Source organism: Trifolium pratense, linkage group LG3, assembly GCF_020283565.1.
Source record: "Trifolium pratense cultivar HEN17-A07 linkage group LG3, ARS_RC_1.1, whole genome shotgun sequence".
NCBI classification, from domain to species: domain Eukaryota; kingdom Viridiplantae; phylum Streptophyta; class Magnoliopsida; order Fabales; family Fabaceae; genus Trifolium; species Trifolium pratense.
Window position 1 is genome coordinate 12,660,528 of NC_060061.1, and position 17,401 is coordinate 12,677,928.

The 17,401-nt window shown below is 34.3% G+C and overlaps 1 protein-coding gene across 2 annotated transcripts; it reads right to left on the bottom strand.

The window, feature by feature from the left end:
* Positions 1-1,946: 1,946 nt before the first annotated feature.
* On the bottom strand, positions 1,947-12,592 carry LOC123915702 (probable potassium transporter 17). Of its 2 annotated transcripts, XM_045966905.1 has the most exons (8): positions 12,254-12,592; positions 11,931-12,153; positions 5,251-5,472; positions 5,111-5,161; positions 4,262-4,522; positions 3,726-3,778; positions 3,264-3,633; positions 1,947-3,057 (listed from the first exon to the last, which is right to left on the bottom strand). In XM_045966905.1, the coding sequence occupies exons 1-8, from the start codon at positions 12,335-12,337 to the stop codon at positions 2,204-2,206; spliced, it is 2,118 nt and encodes a 705-aa protein (XP_045822861.1). In that variant the 5' UTR covers positions 12,338-12,592; the 3' UTR covers positions 1,947-2,203. The 2 variants fall into 2 exon arrangements, with proteins under 2 accessions (XP_045822861.1, XP_045822862.1); XM_045966906.1 differs by lacking the exons at positions 11,931-12,153; positions 12,254-12,592 and adding an exon at positions 10,411-11,866 and having other exon boundaries at positions 5,251-5,639.
* Positions 12,593-17,401: the final 4,809 nt, after the last annotated feature.

Sequence of the window (17,401 nt, forward strand, 5' to 3'; positions counted from 1 at the left end):
ATAATAGAACAATATTATATTAAGAGTATTTTTAAGTTTTTTTTTTAAAAAAATAGTTTACTGGTTAGAATTTCACTTTTTAAAGTGAATAAGTGGGCTTGCCACAATATTAAGGTTCGAATCTCGATCCCTGCATATTTCATGCAATATTCTTACCAACTAAATTATGTTCACTTTTTAAGTCTTGTTAAACAACAAAAATGTTTTAGAAATTATAAATAAGGTTAGGATCAAATGACACCAACTAATTTGACACCAAATGTTACACCTCTCGTGCAATTGATATATTTTTGACAAATTTAATGCTACAATTATGTTTCTGTCTAAATTTTGTAAATGAGTCTTGTAAAGAGAACCAGAGTATTTTCATTCTAGTTATGCACTTGAAATGTGAACAATTTCATCTTGATCAAATATGGAATTTTTCAAACGCTAAAATTTCAATCATAGTCATCGTAAATGAGATTTGTTTATTCTAAAGTGAAAAAATTCAAGAACGCTTGGATGAAATGACGCATGTCTCTACTGGTTTAACTAATGTTCTAGGTTCGATCTCTGTCTTGGGCACACAACAGAGTTAAAATTCTTAGGGAGAGTTTGCCACCAGTTTGGGTTATACAAGGCTCGACTGATTAATCTTTACAGTTGCGCACAGAGATACTCAGTTTACACAAGAAAAAGATGAGAAAATAATGTAACTCCAACAATTTGGTTTAGTAGTAAAAAAACATATCTTAAATCCAAAGAATTCTGAGTTCGAGTCCTACTAGTGTTCTTGAACTGAGTCACCACCCCTCACTAAAAAAAACTTTAATAAAGTACCAGATATATTATCCAGATAACCTGAGTTTTTTTTTTGACAAACCAGATAACCTGAGTTAACACTCCACTTATCCTCCAAATTTCAAACCATATATTATACTTTTATTGAATAAAATTTTGGTGAAAGTTGTCTATTAATAAAAATTGTATTAAAAATTTAAAATATATAACAAAAGAGTGTGTTGTCCGGTTTTCATTGTATATTAAGCATGGTCTCAAGTTGTACCAAAAAATTTGTTCAAAAAAAAATATCACATGGTCACACTCACATGTTACGTGTTTCATTGAACTTCCGATTTTTTTATTTTTCTAATTTATTCATTGATAATTTTGATAGATATACTTTTGTTGTTATCGGTGGATGGATAAATATATACATGTAAATTTACATGAGAAAAATGAAATTAATTAAAGATCTACTCCATACACCAGCATGTTCAAACACAAGTACCAATATTCAATGACAAACTCTTCTATTAAACCAACTAACAAAATCATTATGTAAACTTAGACGGAAATTGTGTACTCTACATCGTTTAAAAAGTTATATTTTCAATACAAAATTTGTTTTAAAATTCTTTTTTAACTCTTTAACTTCTGCCTAAGAGCTAATTTGTGTCTTATATTCTATAAAGAATCAGTAAAATAAAAGAGGAATCTAAAGGTAGAGTTTAGCGAGCAAGGGCGCAGCCACGTAGAGTTGAGAGGGTGCGGTCGTACACCCTCAACTTCTTGCTAGCTTATGTCTATTTTGCACCACTACACTCTCACGTTGGATTTGGACTTTGGTATGATAAACAGACTTAGGCGCGAGACTGTGTTTCCCTTTCTAAATGATTGACTAACGATCTTTAATATTACTCAAACTCTCTAGGCACAAGTCAACCAACCACTAAGCCAAATTGCAATTGTGCACACAGTTTCGCATTGTTTTTAATCTAAATTGCCAATCAAGATCGGACGGTCTAAACTAAAAACTGTCTTTTCATCCAAAACGATTAGGGCTATTAATTTATGATTGGAAGGCTATGATCAATTACAGCGTCCTACTTGAATTGCATTTAATCCTTGCCCGCAAAATATGTATAATGGAGCATGGATACATTATGTAAAGTAAATAGTAATGCTGCAGTAATCCAAAAAAAATAGTAATGCTGCCATTTTTTAATGTTAAAATTATATATGACCACTTCAGCAGTAATACATGATTTAACCAATATGATGGTTCCTATTTCTAGGATTTTAGCAGATACTGGATACCTATATTGCTCAAGCTCTTTTGTTCACACTTCAGTATTTGGACCCTCTCATGTTGTATCATCATGAGCTAGTGAAGCTGCTGAATTATATGAATTTCAAGTTCTTGAATATAGTTAACCCTTCAAGCTTCGTAAAGCATCCCAACTTCAATCCGTTGCTGTAACGAAACCCCTACAGTAGGCAGGCCAGATCTACAGTTACTGTGCATGATTTCATAAAAACCAAGCATAATTTTATCAAACCAGCCACAGTTCAGGCCAATATAAAATCTCGTCTTTCCCCGAACATGAACAACACCCGCCAATCGCGCTTCTTCTAAACTGGCGACCTCTTCTTCAATCGATTGAGAATCAGATGAAAGATTGTCAGGGCAGTTCTGTATGTGCATTTTCAAACTTTTTATGACTTGATCCAGAAAATCATCTCCTTCAATATTTAGAGTATCTGCATAACCATACTGAATAACACAACAATATACCCCTTTGAGATTTGGTTTCCTGATGACAATCCTCTCATGTGGAGCAACCTTGGGGACGAGCAAATATCGAAGAGTCGTGAATACTGTGACCTTATGAAGGGATTTCATGTTTTTTATGTAGTGTCCAAGAATAGGAGTTAGCCCATCTTGAATGTTAGTATAAAAAAAGCATAGCCCGGGAACCCTTTGAACTACGCTATCTGCCAAAAGCTCTTCAAGTCTCTCAAAGGTTATCTTGTGGGTTAACTCATAATCTATCTTTCTTTGTCTACCATAAAACCAACCAAACATGATGAAAGCAAGGATAAATGATATGGCAAAAGGAATCCATCCACCTTCGGCAAATTTAGTGAAAACTGCACTGACATAAACCCCTTCCATAACAAAAAACACGCAAAAGTACAGGGAAACCAGTATGGCGGGAGTTCTCCATATCATGATCATGACTAATGTAAGTAATATAGTGGTAATAAGCATCACTAGGCTCACAACAACACCTGCAATAAACGTTATACCAACATGAGAAGCTTGCAAAGACTACCAATAAAAACTAAATAGTTCCAATGAATAAATAGCCTAATGTCACCTAATAAATAGACTAATGTCATCATATGGCCAAAGACTATCATGTTTTCTTAATCAGGTGGTAACTAATGCTGTTATTATATGTCAGAAAAGCAACAGGTTTAAGAAACTGTCATACCAAAAGCATTTCCAATATCTTTTCCGTCTCCAAAAATAAGTATGACAGCAACGCAAAGGACCATAAGGATATAGTTCACTTCAGGGGAGTAAACCTCTCCTTCTTTATTATGAGAAGTGTGTACAATCTTTACTCGTGGAAAATAATCCAGCACTACAGATTGCTTGATTACAGAAAAGGTGGCTGATATTAATGACTGGCTAGCAACAACTGCAGCTAATGTTGAAATGATAAAGATAGGCCAGTAGACTTGAGTTGGTATAAATTTGTAAAAGCCGTCATTATGATCATGGGGATTCTTGATCAGGTATGCTGTCTGCCCCGCGTAAGTCAGAACTAAAGATGGGTAGATTGTGAATATAAAAGCTATCTGTTACCAAAATAACAAAGAAGAGAAAAGATAAATACTGGCTGAAAAGGAATAGCAATCTTGAAAGAGAGACCAAAAGTCATAAAAATAACCTGAATGGATCGTGGATTGAAATGACCAAGATCAGCAAACATTGCCTCGGAACCTGTCAAAGTGAAGAGATCAGGAAAGAACAAATGGAAAAATGTGTATTATAATATGCATGCATATCCATTTTGACAAGAAAGTGCATCTTCACATGCAAAATAAAAATGATCGAATTTGAAATTGAGTATGTGATTGCTTGCTATATTCGTATTAGAAGTTAGAGACTCAGAACAATAAGAGAACTGGCATGCCCTGCTAGACAATCTTCCACCTAGTTTTCAGTGCTTCGACGTGTTCTAGTGAGTCCCTCAATATTAACTTGCAAGGTTCTCTTTTTCTCAATTCACATATAATAGCATTATTTAGTCTATGACTTGCTTAGCAAGAACTAAAATATGACATGAATTCATAATATGATTTAACAGAGAAAGAAAGGGGTCCTTCGGTCCTTCAGAGATAATTTTCTCAGGCCTGCGTAAAAATGGCATAACTTCCAAGTTACAAAAAGGATGGATAATAAGAATAATAATAAGATACATACCGGTAATGCAAAGGACAGTACCACCAAGTAAAAGCCACCCAGATTTTCCATTCCGCGAAAAGAATTGGAAAATGTAGTGCGGAGATAAAGCTTTGAATATAGTTGGATAGTTGTGTATGATGCTGTAAATTCCCACAAGTGGAGTACAGAGGGTCCATGCACCCATTATTGGGGAAAAGAGGAAACTGACGCGGGATGTGCCATATTTTTGCAACAAGAATAGAAAGATCAATACAACTGCAGAGAGTGCTTCCACCAGTGCTGCAAAAGCATATATGCAAAGACATGAATCAGAGTTACCTAAACCAGGAGAACAAGTTGCATGACAAAGTCAACAAAATCTGGTTTACTCTAGAACTAGAAATCCCATATAATTTGATACTCTTAATTGCCAAACAGCTTGATTATACCGGAAGTGTACAGAACAATGTTTTTAATTGCCAAACAGTGTTATTATTCAAATAATTTAAAGAAGCATAGTGCTCACAAGCTTCTCATCCTATGTTGGTTTCCTAGTATACAATAACAGTAAGGAAAATGCTGACTGGCACGAACATTAGGGTTACTTTATTGCCCATTTTTGTTATTCGTTGGCATTTATTCATGGATAATACAAGGTCATTTCCCCCCTTTGTTACAGTTTCCTAAACACAAATTTCTTTTAACATTTAATATTGCTCTAACATTAGACATTCAGGAAAGCATCCTTGTCGACATTTGAACACAAACTCAGCAAGAAAGGAGATTTCTTAATTGAAATATTTTATGAAAGTTGCCACATGGAAGTAAAACAAAAACACTTAAAACAAAGGAATCTGCAAAATATAAAAAGTTAGTATGGAAGCTTACATTTGGTAACAGAAGGAAACGGTGCTCTAACTCCATCCATTGCAGACAAGACTGTAAAATTAAACGGATTCACAAAATTAACCCAAAATAAAACCATATTTCAAACAAAAAAGAAAAGGAAGAATAAAAGCTTCACATACCTGAAATTGCAGGTGTGAGTATACCATCACCAATAAGCATACAAGTACCCAACATAGCAATGAAAAGCAAGAGCCTTCTCGCAACGATGCTAGTTTCAAACAATTTAGCAAGCCAAGTATTTGTTTCAGTAACCCTAGTTGAGTTCATCCCAACTTGTTTAGAAGGCAATATCCCAATATTGAAATGCCTACATAGTAATGAATACAAGGCAAATGTCCCACCTACAATGCAATTGAAATTCATTAATATGAAAAAAATGCAATGTCTCTGATATTTTGAGTGCCCTGTGCGATCGCACACCGTACACATGTTGAGGGCTGCCATAACCTATACCTACCTACGGAGTAATAACACAACACTAACACAGACACACATGGACAACAGACATGTTGGTGGTATTCTAGAGGTGGTATATATTATAAACTATATTGTTGCATAATTTAGAGTAGGATAGTATTTTTGGGGCTGAATATTCATGTATTTTTCTTATTTCAAATGCATCTCATACACATGAATATATATAGCATGAGTAGTGATGGTTACAACTATCAAAGAGTCACCACTACTAGGTGCTTAATCAATGATTAAACACTCCACTAAGCACTAAGTTCTTCCACTAATAACATTGACAATTTACTAATGTAACTCTTCACTTACACTAGATAATTTCCACTACCTTACCATATTCCACTAACATAAAAATCAGCACATTAACTAACATATTCCCCCTTAATGTGCTGCTCTTTAACTCCCATTGCTTCTCTAAGTTGCTGAAATCTTCCTCTTGGTAGTGCTTTAGTAAAGATGTCTGCAAGCTGCTCTTGTGAACTGCAGAAAATCAACTGCACATCTCCTTCTTCAATCACACTTCGAATGAAGTGATGCTTTATGTTAATGTGTCTGGTCCGGCTATGAAAAACAGGATTCTTTGCCATGGCAATAGCTGATTTGTTGTCACAATGAAGCTGGAGACTTCCCTCTTGCTTCTCTCCAATATCTTCCAATATTCTTCTCAACCAAAGTGATTGTTGTGTAGCCAAACCAGCTGCTAAATACTCAGCTTCAGCTGAAGATTGCGCCACAGTATCTTGCTTCTTTGAGCACCAAGAGATCACACCTGAACCAAGGTTGAATACATAACCTGAAGTGCTCTTCATATCATCAACACTTCCAGCCCAATCACTATCACAGTAGCCTTTAGCTTCAAATTTAGAATTCTTCTCAAATCTGATTCCATACTCCATGGTTCCCATGACATACCTTAGAACTCTTTTTGCTGCACCAAGATGTAAATGACTTGGTTTGCTCATGAATCTTGAGAGTAAACTAGCAGCAAACATTAAATCGGGCCTTGAAGCTGTAAGATAAAACAAGCTTCCAACCAAACTTCTATACATGCTTGCATCTATTAATCTTCCACCATCTTCCTTCTTTAATTTTTCATTCACCACTAAAGGAATATCAACAGGTTTGCAGCCATACATGCCAAACTTTTTCAAAATATTTTCAGCATACCTCTTTTGACAAATAAAAACTCCATACTCATCTTGGTAAACCTCAATGCCAAGAAAATGATGCAGCAAGCCAAGATCACTCATCTCATATTTTTTCATCATCTCTATTTTAAAATTTTCAACCATTTTCTTGTTGTTACCCGTATACACCAAATCATCAACATAAAGGGCAACAAGAAGGATATCATCTTTACCTTGATGTTTCACATACAAGGTAGGTTCACTTTGACTTCTTTGAAATCCTTGCTGAATGAAGTAGCTGTCAATTTCACTATACCACGCTCTAGGGGCTTGTTTCAACCCATAGAGAGCTTTCTTCAACCTGTAAACTTTTTCCTCTTGGCCTTTAGACATAAAGCCTTGAGGTTGTTGCACATACACCTCTTCCTTTAATTCTCCATTCAAGAAAGCTGACTTCACATCAAGTTGGTACAAATTCCAACCTTTTTGAGCTGCTAACGCAATGATTGTTCTTACAGTGTCCAATCGTGCAACCGGAGCAAAAGTCTCACTATAATCAATTCCAGGTTGTTGTGCATAGCCTTTGACTACTAATCTAGCCTTGGCTCTTTGGATTGAACCATCAGGATTATGTTTCAATTTGTACACCCACTTTACTCCAATAGCTTCTTTGTCATTTGGCTTTTCAACTAGCTGCCATGTTTTGTTCTTCTCAATTGCATCTATTTCTTCTTGCATCGCATTCCTCCAAACATCTTCTTTGATTGCTTCATCAAAATTTTCTGGTTCCACAACACAATAGTTGCACCTTGCATAAATATCACTCAAGTCTTTCAATTTTATTGGAGTTGAGCTCGGAGATGATGAAGAACTTGGTGTACATGGGGCTGGTTGCTCATTTTCAGCTGCTGAATTTTGTTGTAATAAAATTGCAGGGACTGTTTTCTCCTCCGTTTTGTCTTCTTCCCAATTCCAATAAGCATTCTCATCAAATACAACATCCCGGCTAATGATCACTTTGTTTGTCTTCATGTTGTAAAGTCTATAGCCCTTTGACATGGAACTATAGCCAATAAAGACACATCTTTCACTTGTTTCTTCCAGCTTTGTCCTCTTTTGTTTAGGAATTTGAGCATAGCAAACACACCCAAAAACTTTAAGGTGGTTCACCGAAGGTGTTTTTCCACTCCAAGCTTCAAATGGAGTCTTATTCCATACAGCCTTTGTTGGACATCTATTCAACAAATACACAGCAGTATTAACAGCCTCGGGCCAAAAGGTTTTAGGTAAACCTTTCTCAAATAGCATAGACTTCGCCATCTCCATCACGGTTTGATTCTTTCTTTCAGATACACCATTTTGCTGAGGTGTATAGCCAACAGTGAGCTGTCTTTCAACACCTTCATCTTCACAAAATTTGTGAAATTCATTTGAGGTGTACTCCTTCCCCCTGTCACTTCTCAACACTTTTATAAACCTACCACTTTGTTTCTCAACAAAAGCTTTAAACTTCTTAAAAATTTCAAAAACTTCAGATTTTTGTCTCATAAAATATACCCATGTCATGCGGGTAAAATCATCAATAAACAAGATAAAGTACCTATTTTTGGCATGAGACAAAGTATTCATAGGGCCACACACATCTGTGTGTACAAGTTCCAACACTTGTTTAGCTCTCCATGCTCCTCCCTTTGGAAATGGTTGGCGGTGGTGCTTGCCAAGCATACAGCCTTCACACAGACCAGATTTTTCTTCAATTATTGGCAGCCCATACACCATCTTCTTTTGATAAAGCAACTTGAGACTATTGTAGTTCAAGTGCCCAAGTCTTTTGTGCCACAAACAAGAGTCATTATCTTCTCTAGCCATCATGCTGAAATTTTTCTCGTAATTAAGAGAAAGTGGAAAACTTCTATTGCTGGTCATTTTTACAACAGCAACATTTCTTCTCTTTGAATCAAAAATTCTGCACTCTAGATTCTCAAAATTTAGAGAATAGCCATGCTCCAAAAGTTGTCCAATGCTTAGCAAGTTCTCATCTAACTCCGGCACATAAAGAGTGTCATGAATGACTTTGCTTCCTTGCTTTGTTGTAACTCCAATGCTGCCTTTGCCTTTAACTTCAACATGTTCTCCATTGCCCAATTTAACTTTTGAGCCAAATGAAGAATCAATGTTGATAAAAGCTTCTTTCTTTCCGGTCATATGATTGCTACAACCGCTGTCCAAATACCACACATTTTTATCTTCTTGAAATGCCTTTTGACAAGCAAAGAATAAATTACCTTCATCATTTTCTCCTTCTGCAAATGAAGCATGCTGCTGATTGCCAAAACGACAATCTTTTTGAATGTGCCCGAATCTCTTGCAATTGTAACATTGTGATTTGCCCTTGTTCCAACAATCCTTCTCTGCATGAGTGTTACTTTTACAAATGTTGCACCATTTATTTGATGCTCCTTCATGCCATCTTCCATCATTTGCGCCTCTTCCTCTACCTCGTGAGTTTCTGCCTCTACCTCGGCCTCTTCCAAATCTGCCACCTCTAGAAGACTCACCTCTATTTTGTGTTGGAGGCTTATTTTCACCATGATTGGGCTGAATGTTGAGTTTAGATTGAAAGGCACTCTCAACTGATTTTTCTGAACGCCGTAACAACCTTTGCTCATAAGATCTCAAAGACCCCATCAACCCTTGAACTGACATAGTTGATAGGTCCTTAGTTTCTTCTATAACAGCCACCATAGGATCAAATTTTTCTATCAAACTAATCAGAATTTTATCAACAATTCTGCGATCATCTATTGTATCTCCATGTGACTTCATTTGATTCACCAATTCAGAGAGTCTGTTGAAGTATTCATTCAAACTCTCATTCTCCTTCATTCTTTCATTTTCATAGTCTCTCTTAAGAGATTGAAGTTTCACAGTTCTCACCTTTGAGTCACCTTCAAACTCTTGTTGTAGAATAGTCCATGCTTCCTTTGATGTTTTTGCTCTCATAATCCTTGGGAAAATGGATAGAGAGACTCCTCTTTGAATCATCCCGAGAACACCAGCATCTGTGATCTTCTTCTTCTTCAATTCTTCAAGTCGGGTGCTTGATTCTTCATCCTTTTCATTTGCTTTAGGTGCTGGTTCTTCATACCCCTTTTGGATGAACTCCAAGACATCCAAAGAGGTGAATAGAGTCTCCATTTTAACAGCCCAAAAATCATAATTCTCTCCTTCAAACAAAGGAACTTTAACATTGCTATAAACTGCGGAAGGGTTGGTTGTGGAAGCCATATTTTTTGTTGTTTTTTTTTGCTGCAGCTGCAAGGATCTGCAGCTCTGATACCACTCTGTTGGTGGTATTCTAGAGGTGGTATATATTATAAACTATATTGTTGCATAATTTAGAGTAGGATAGTATTTTTGGGGCTGAATATTCATGTATTTTTCTTATTTCAAATGCATCTCATACACATGAATATATATAGCATGAGTAGTGATGGTTACAACTATCAAAGAGTCACCACTACTAGGTGCTTAATCAATGATTAAACACTCCACTAAGCACTAAGTTCTTCCACTAATAACATTGACAATTTACTAATGTAACTCTTCACTTACACTAGATAATTTCCACTACCTTACCATATTCCACTAACATAAAAATCAGCACATTAACTAACAAGACATGACACCAACACCGTATGGTTGGTTACTCTCAATCTCAAAATCCGCATCAATTATGATGGTTGGTTACTCTTTTGGCCGTATGGTGACTGAAACTATTTAGTATTTAGCGGTAGTCTTTGCAAACTTCTCATGTTGGTATAACGTTTATTGCAGGTGTTGTTGTGAGCCTAGTGATGCTTACCACCACTATATTACTTACATTGGTCATGATCATGATATGGAGAACTCCTGTCATATTGGTTTCCCAGTACTTCTGCGTGGTTTGTGTTATGGAAGGGGTTTATGTCAGTGCAGTTTTCACTAAATTTGCCGAACGTGGATGGATTCCTTTTGCCATATCATATATCCTTGCCTTCATCATGTTCGACTGGTTTTATGGTAGACAAAGAAAGATAGATTATGAGTTAACCCACAAGATAACCTTTGAGAGACTTAAAGAGCTTTTGGCAGATTGCATTGTTCAAAGGGTTCCCGGGCTATGCTTTTTTTATACAAACATTCAGGATGGGCTGACTCCTATACTTGGACACTACATAGAAAACATGAAATCCCTTCATAAGGTCACAATATTCACAACTCTTCGATATTAGCTCATCCCCAAGGTTGCTCCTCATGAGAGGATTGTCATCAGAAAATCAAATCTCAAAGGGGTATATTGTTGTGTTATTAAGTATGGTTGTGCGGATGCTCTAAATATTGAAGGAGGTGATTTTCTGGATCAAGTCATAAATAGTTTGAAAATGCATATACAGAACAGCCTGACAATCTATCATCTGATTCTCAAGCGATCGAAGAAGAGGTCTCCAGTTTAGAAGAAGCGCGGTTGGTGGGTATTTTTCATGTTCGTGGAAAGATGAGATTTTATATTGGCGTGAACTGTGGTTGGTTTGATAAAATTATGCTTGCTTTTATGAAGCCATGCACAATAACTGTAGATCTGGCCTGCCTACTGAACTTGAAATTCACATAATTCAACAGCTTCACTAGCTCATGATGATACAACATGAGAGGGTCCAAAGACTGAAGTGTGAACAAAGGTATCCTGGATCAGCTAAAATCCTAGAAATAGGAAGCATCATATTGGTAATAACAATGCAATGTCCTAGATATTTTGAGTGCCAAGTGCAATTGCACACCTTACACATGTTTTTTTATAGAAAAAATTAGCAAAATTTTATAAAAAGATAGTGCATCAATGCGCAAGGAATACAATAGAAGCACTAAAAAGAAAAGCATAAGATTCTGATACAAAAACAAAGGAAAAAGAAAAAAGAAAAAGCAGAAAGCCAACAATTCCTCGCCTAAACATGAAGATGCAGGCTGCCATAACCTATAATATCTACCTACGGAGTAATAACACAACACTAACACAGACACCAGACATGACACTAATACCTAATACCGGAGACTAAAATAATTTGAGAAAATAAATCAATTGAATTATGTAATGACATGCGTCTAACACAAGAAACACATGTCTTGAATCAGAAGTGTCGGTGAGTGAGTCATAAATAAGATACCTTCACCGTGATCATCGGCTCTGATAGCAATGTTAGCGTACTTAACAAGACCAATGAGAGTGAGAGTCCAGAACATGATACTGTAAATACCCAAATAGTCCTGTTCAGTTGGAGAGTTGAGAGGCATTGAAGGGTAAACATAAAGAGGTGACGTCACCAAACCTCCAAAAACAACACCAAGTGTCTTGTAGGCAAGGACTAAAGTGTCTTTTTTCTTCTTCCCCTGCAATTACATTATTATTATTATTATTCAATGATAATGATAATGATAATGATAATAATAAAAATAAAAAAATAAAAATGCAGAATGAAAGGATAGGAACCTGTGGTTGAGAATCGGGAAGGTTGAGAACGACGTCGTTTGAGAAAGAAGAAGAATGATGATGAGTCTCCTCCATTGACGACATTTGATTCCACCACTGTCCTCACTCCTCAGTCGCAAACTACTACTAAATTATTAAACTAAACTAAGTTTTTAAACACTAGTTACTTAGTGTTGTTTATTAGCGATACGTGGGATAGAGTCACGAACGGAGGAGGAGGGTATGACAAATGTACAAGATAAATTGGTTTCACCAGCTTTTAAATACCTGAAAGATCATTTGTCAAAAATACCTGAAAGATCATTAATTATTGCTTTGACTCGCATGAAAATATGGTTTGACCTTTTTAATTTTAAACACGTTTATATACATTAATTAATTAATTAATTAATTGGCAAAGTCTAATGTGCATAACTCTACCAAATTGTGCACCATGCACAAGTCATCGAAAACACTCTAACGAATATGAATTTTATATAATTCATCGTTGGATTGAAAGTTTATATCGTATAGATTATTCATAATTTTTATAAAAAAAAATTGAAAATCATTTGATATGTTATTGAGACCCATCAAGATTAACGGTATTCAATAAAAATCCATAAACCGTTAATTTTGATGAGTCTCAATAACATATCAAATGATTTTCAAAAAAAATTTAAAAAATTTATGGATGATCTAAACGTTATAAATTTTGATTAAAAATATATACGGGACCATTATTTGTCACTAAAACATAAAAAATTAAATAAATAATTTTACAAGAAATAATTAACACAATATATATATATAACAAATTTTTAAATATTTAATCTAAAATAAAATTTCTACATTAATATAGTGATAAACTCAAATATCGAATAAATTTGCACGGGTCTTTAAACTAGTTCTTATTATAGTTTTATTTTACATCTTAAAATAATAATCTTTCTTATGAAGTAATTGAAAAACTTTTTACCAACAATTACGTCTCTTTTTAAGTACATGCCAAACGCATGTCCAGCTTGTCAAAAGAAGGAGGCCACAACACAACAAACGCATGTTTATGCTTTTTGTTTTATTTTTTAATTTTTTTTTAAACTCGTATTCGATTCAAAGATCGACTAATTTGAGGGACTAATTCCACCGTCTACTTGAGGGGAGCCCATTTAAAGCTAGAATTTTTGCTCTCTATGAATTGAACTTGAAACTTTGAGAAGAGCACACTCCAATATCGTAAGTCAACACACCACTAGGTCAACTCAAGTGGGTTATGCTTTTGTTTTATTAAGTTTTTCACACTCATGTGTTCCCTATAATCACAAGAAGCTAATGGCCAGAAAAGCACATGCATGTTCTTAACTTCTAGTGCTTTTTCCAGTCAAAAAATATATATATTCATATGCTCTTTCTTATAAGGATTTTTGTCATGTACGAAACATTTTTCTATAAGATGTTTTTATTATATAAAAAATGGTTTGGTAACATGAATTGACCATCGAATCAAATTAGGCGGTAGTGTGTTGAATCCTGATGAAAAAAAAAAGTGTTGTAAGATGCTGCTGCATTGTTTAAAAATAGTGTTGAATCAAATTTCTAATTCATCTTTAAAAATAGTGGTGGATTGAAAGGTTCGCTACATTATCGGCGTTGCTTTAATCTCACTAGCACCGCTTTAATAAAGTTCTCACTTACATAGGTTTGAATTGTTTTGTCCTACAATATCATCAAATTCTAATTTAATCTTTTTCCTTGTATATTTGGTTATAGTGCTCTTGTCCATTGCTTTAATTTTTGGTCTTGTTATCCCTTTTTTTTTTTGTCAATCATGTTCCACTGAAATCCTCTACGGTAGGAAAATATCGTATTTACACGCAGTATTAAATTTCAGTCATCGACTTAAAGATCGGTTGTTCATATTACATCTTCATAAAATTAGCACTACTAAATAATTTCTACCATTAACTTAAGATCGGTCCGAAATTCACATGTGTTACTGATGCGGACTACAAAACTTTTTTTTTAAGCATCGGACTACGAAACTTGTTATCTATATAATGAGATTTCTTGTTGTAACCGTGTGATGCCGGTCATCCGATCAAAATAAGTAGTTGATATTGTTTTATATGAAACTAAGTTAAAATTTAAATTGTCTAATATCAAATTAACGGGCATATAATCTATTACAACATGAAACCGCATGTAAACTCTACTGCCGAAAATCCAAATCTTACGTGACTATATAGCATCTTACATTGGAATGGAATTGACATTGGCACGCGTGTGTGTGGAAATGGTTCACAAGTTGGTGCTTTCAGAAAGACACAATGTGTGTTTGGTTTGACGGTGATTAGAATTGAGTTTGGTGTTCTACCAAAAAAAAAGAATTGAGTTTGGTAGAATTGAGTTTGACAGAATTGAGTTTGATTAAAAGTGACTTCACTGTAAAGTGATTTATGTTTAGATGCCTTTATGTTAGAAGTGATTTGTATGAAAAATGTTGTTTGGATACTTTGTACCAAAATTACTTTTAGGTGTGTAAATGACCAAAATGGGTTTTAACATGTGTGTGTATCAATTTTTTATTCAATTTTAGTTAAATATTTTTCTTCATATTTTTTTTAGTTAAATATTTAAATTTATGTAGTATCATTTTTTAAATAATTATTCTTCAACTTAAAAAATAATAAATACAAATGTAACCCAATTTTATTCGATTTTCTTTCATTTCTAATTTATATAATCATTTATTAATGTTTTATTATTAAATATATAAGTATTTTGTCCAAAAGAAAAAATATATATAAGTATGAGTTTTTCTTTTTTTTTGGTTTTTTAACAATATATAAGTATGAGTTTAATTACTGTATCAAATAAAATGCCTAATAAATAAATTTATACTAAAACGTAAAAGCATGTTACTTATGTATAGAGAAATTAAAACTACTATAAAAATGGAATCCCTTGATATTATTGTTACGGGTTCACGTTCTTGCAAATAAAGAGGAGAAATGGTTATAGATAAACCCGAGTCATGATTTTGGCCCCATCATATAAGGGTAATAAAGGAAGAAAAGAAGTTATGTATTTGTTAGCAAAGCGTAAATAAAGAATTGGTTTTGGCTTCAACGCAGAAGTTTCAATTTGCAGCTTCCAATAGAATCAAGTTTGCAAGATAGAATCACGTTAAAGGGCGAGAACCCAAACAAGATATAAAGAGGACAAAACCACGTTTAAAGAGAAAAACGTGCGTTCAAGCGGTGCAAACTCCAAACCAAACATACACACAATAATTGAGATGATTAAGAGACCATGCCAATTTTCCAAAGATGGTGCTCTTGATCATGAAGGCTACAATAATTTCCAACATGAAAGATCGTGTGCAAATTTCCACGTTTCAATTTGCGATGGAATTGGAAATAAAAATTGTGGAAGGCTCAATAAGAAAATTATTGGCAGCAGGTTCGATTCATGTTAGTGTCAATTCGGATGGACCGATTCATTTATAATTTTGTTCCGATTTTAAATGGAATTTCTGCAAGTGAACGGTGAAATTGCACCCTTTGAATTAATCGATTTTTAGATAGGATACTAGTTTATTTTTAAAATGATTGGATAAGAAAAGAGACCCAACTAAAATTTTGATAGAATTCTCATGAACCCAACTTTAAAGTAAAATTCCACAAGAAAATATTGAGGAAAAAAATAGCGGAATAATTATTTCTCTAGTCAAATAGTGCTAGTGAAACTCTTTTTTCATCAATGCTACGTAATATTCATTCTCTATAATTGTTGAAATGTGTCTTTTTTTTTTCATTAGAGAGTGTGTTTAATAAAGTGTTGATAGCATGAATTTCTTTAAATTTTATATTAGGTCTAACTCATTTAGTTCTTACAAAATCAGTGTTTCTATTTATAAAACTTTTATAAGGTTTCATATATTTTATAGGTGGAATTTAAGATTTTTCCAATACACTTCTCATCCGACACTATTGAACTTATTCATGGATATAAATGATAGATAGTTTGATCGGTTGACTATAATAATACTATAATACAATTCTTAATATATAACTCATCGATATATAAGAGAAAAGTGAAATCGTTGTTCAGAAATAATTTGTCTTAGCTAGTGATGATTCAGCTAGTAGGAGGGTTGAATGGTGATGATGAGATGATTTCTTGGTCTTTATGGGGGAAAAGGTACCGGCAAAAATGTTAGTACTCCAACCATTGTTTTTAAAACCGGACCGGACCGGCCGGTCGGACCGGTCCGGCCAGGAACCGGTGATCAGTCTGGGTTGGTCTGTATGTACAACCGGTTCAGTGCCAAACCGGCATAAACCGCTTTGAACCGGCCGGGTCTATGGTCGAACCGGTAAACCGATGAAACCGCGCCGTGAACCGGACCTGAACCGAGCCCGGTTTTAGAGATTCACTAAATATTTCAAAAAATATTTGAAATTAGCTCCCAATGAGGATTGAACCACGTTCAGCTGGATAATAGTACTGCCCACTACCACTAGGTCATCTTAATTTTCTGTATTACTATTACATCTTAATATTATATATTAGTTTAAAACAAATGAGCTATATAATCATGCGTTGTCACATATATAACCATTATGATAAAATTCTTCCCCCATTTTTTTTTTCTTTACAAAAGATAAAATGCATTATTAATTAATTTAAAAAACATACATTATCCATTTGGATTTTCTTATATATATATATATATATATATATATATATATATATATATATATATATATATATATATATATATATATTTGACTCAAAAAATATTTTTAAATAAATTATAATATTATATGTTGTATATATGTGAATCAAAATGAAAACATAATTTTTTTTAAATGTAGGAATTCTTATTAATTTAGGTCATGAATATTTTTAAGTTTTTTTATAGGCCGGTTTGACAATCAGGCGGTTCGACCAGTGACCCATTGGTCCGACCAGTAAACCAGTAACCCACCATCTTGACCGGGTCAGTCACCGGTCCGGGTTTTAAAACTATGTCTCCAACGCTCAAGTCAGTATTTGAAAGATGTAAAAGGAGTGTGGAATTGGAGGCGCGGATATTTCATACATAGACATTGATTGATGTATGAATGCTTATATATAGGAGAATATTAGGGTTTACATTGTAGT

Bases quoted from the DNA above. Each gene is read 5' to 3' on its own strand.
- LOC123915702 (XM_045966905.1), bottom strand. From the start codon at position 12,337: ATGTCGTCAATGGAGGAGACTCATCATCATTCTTCTTCTTTCTCAAAC. The intron at 4,523-5,110 runs GTAAGCTTCCAT...ATGCTTTTGCAG, and splicing joins GTTTCCTTCTGTTACCAAAT to CACTGGTGGAAGCACTCTCT. The intron at 3,634-3,725 runs GTTATTTTTATG...TTTTGGTAACAG, and splicing joins TCAATCCACGATCCATTCAG to ATAGCTTTTATATTCACAAT.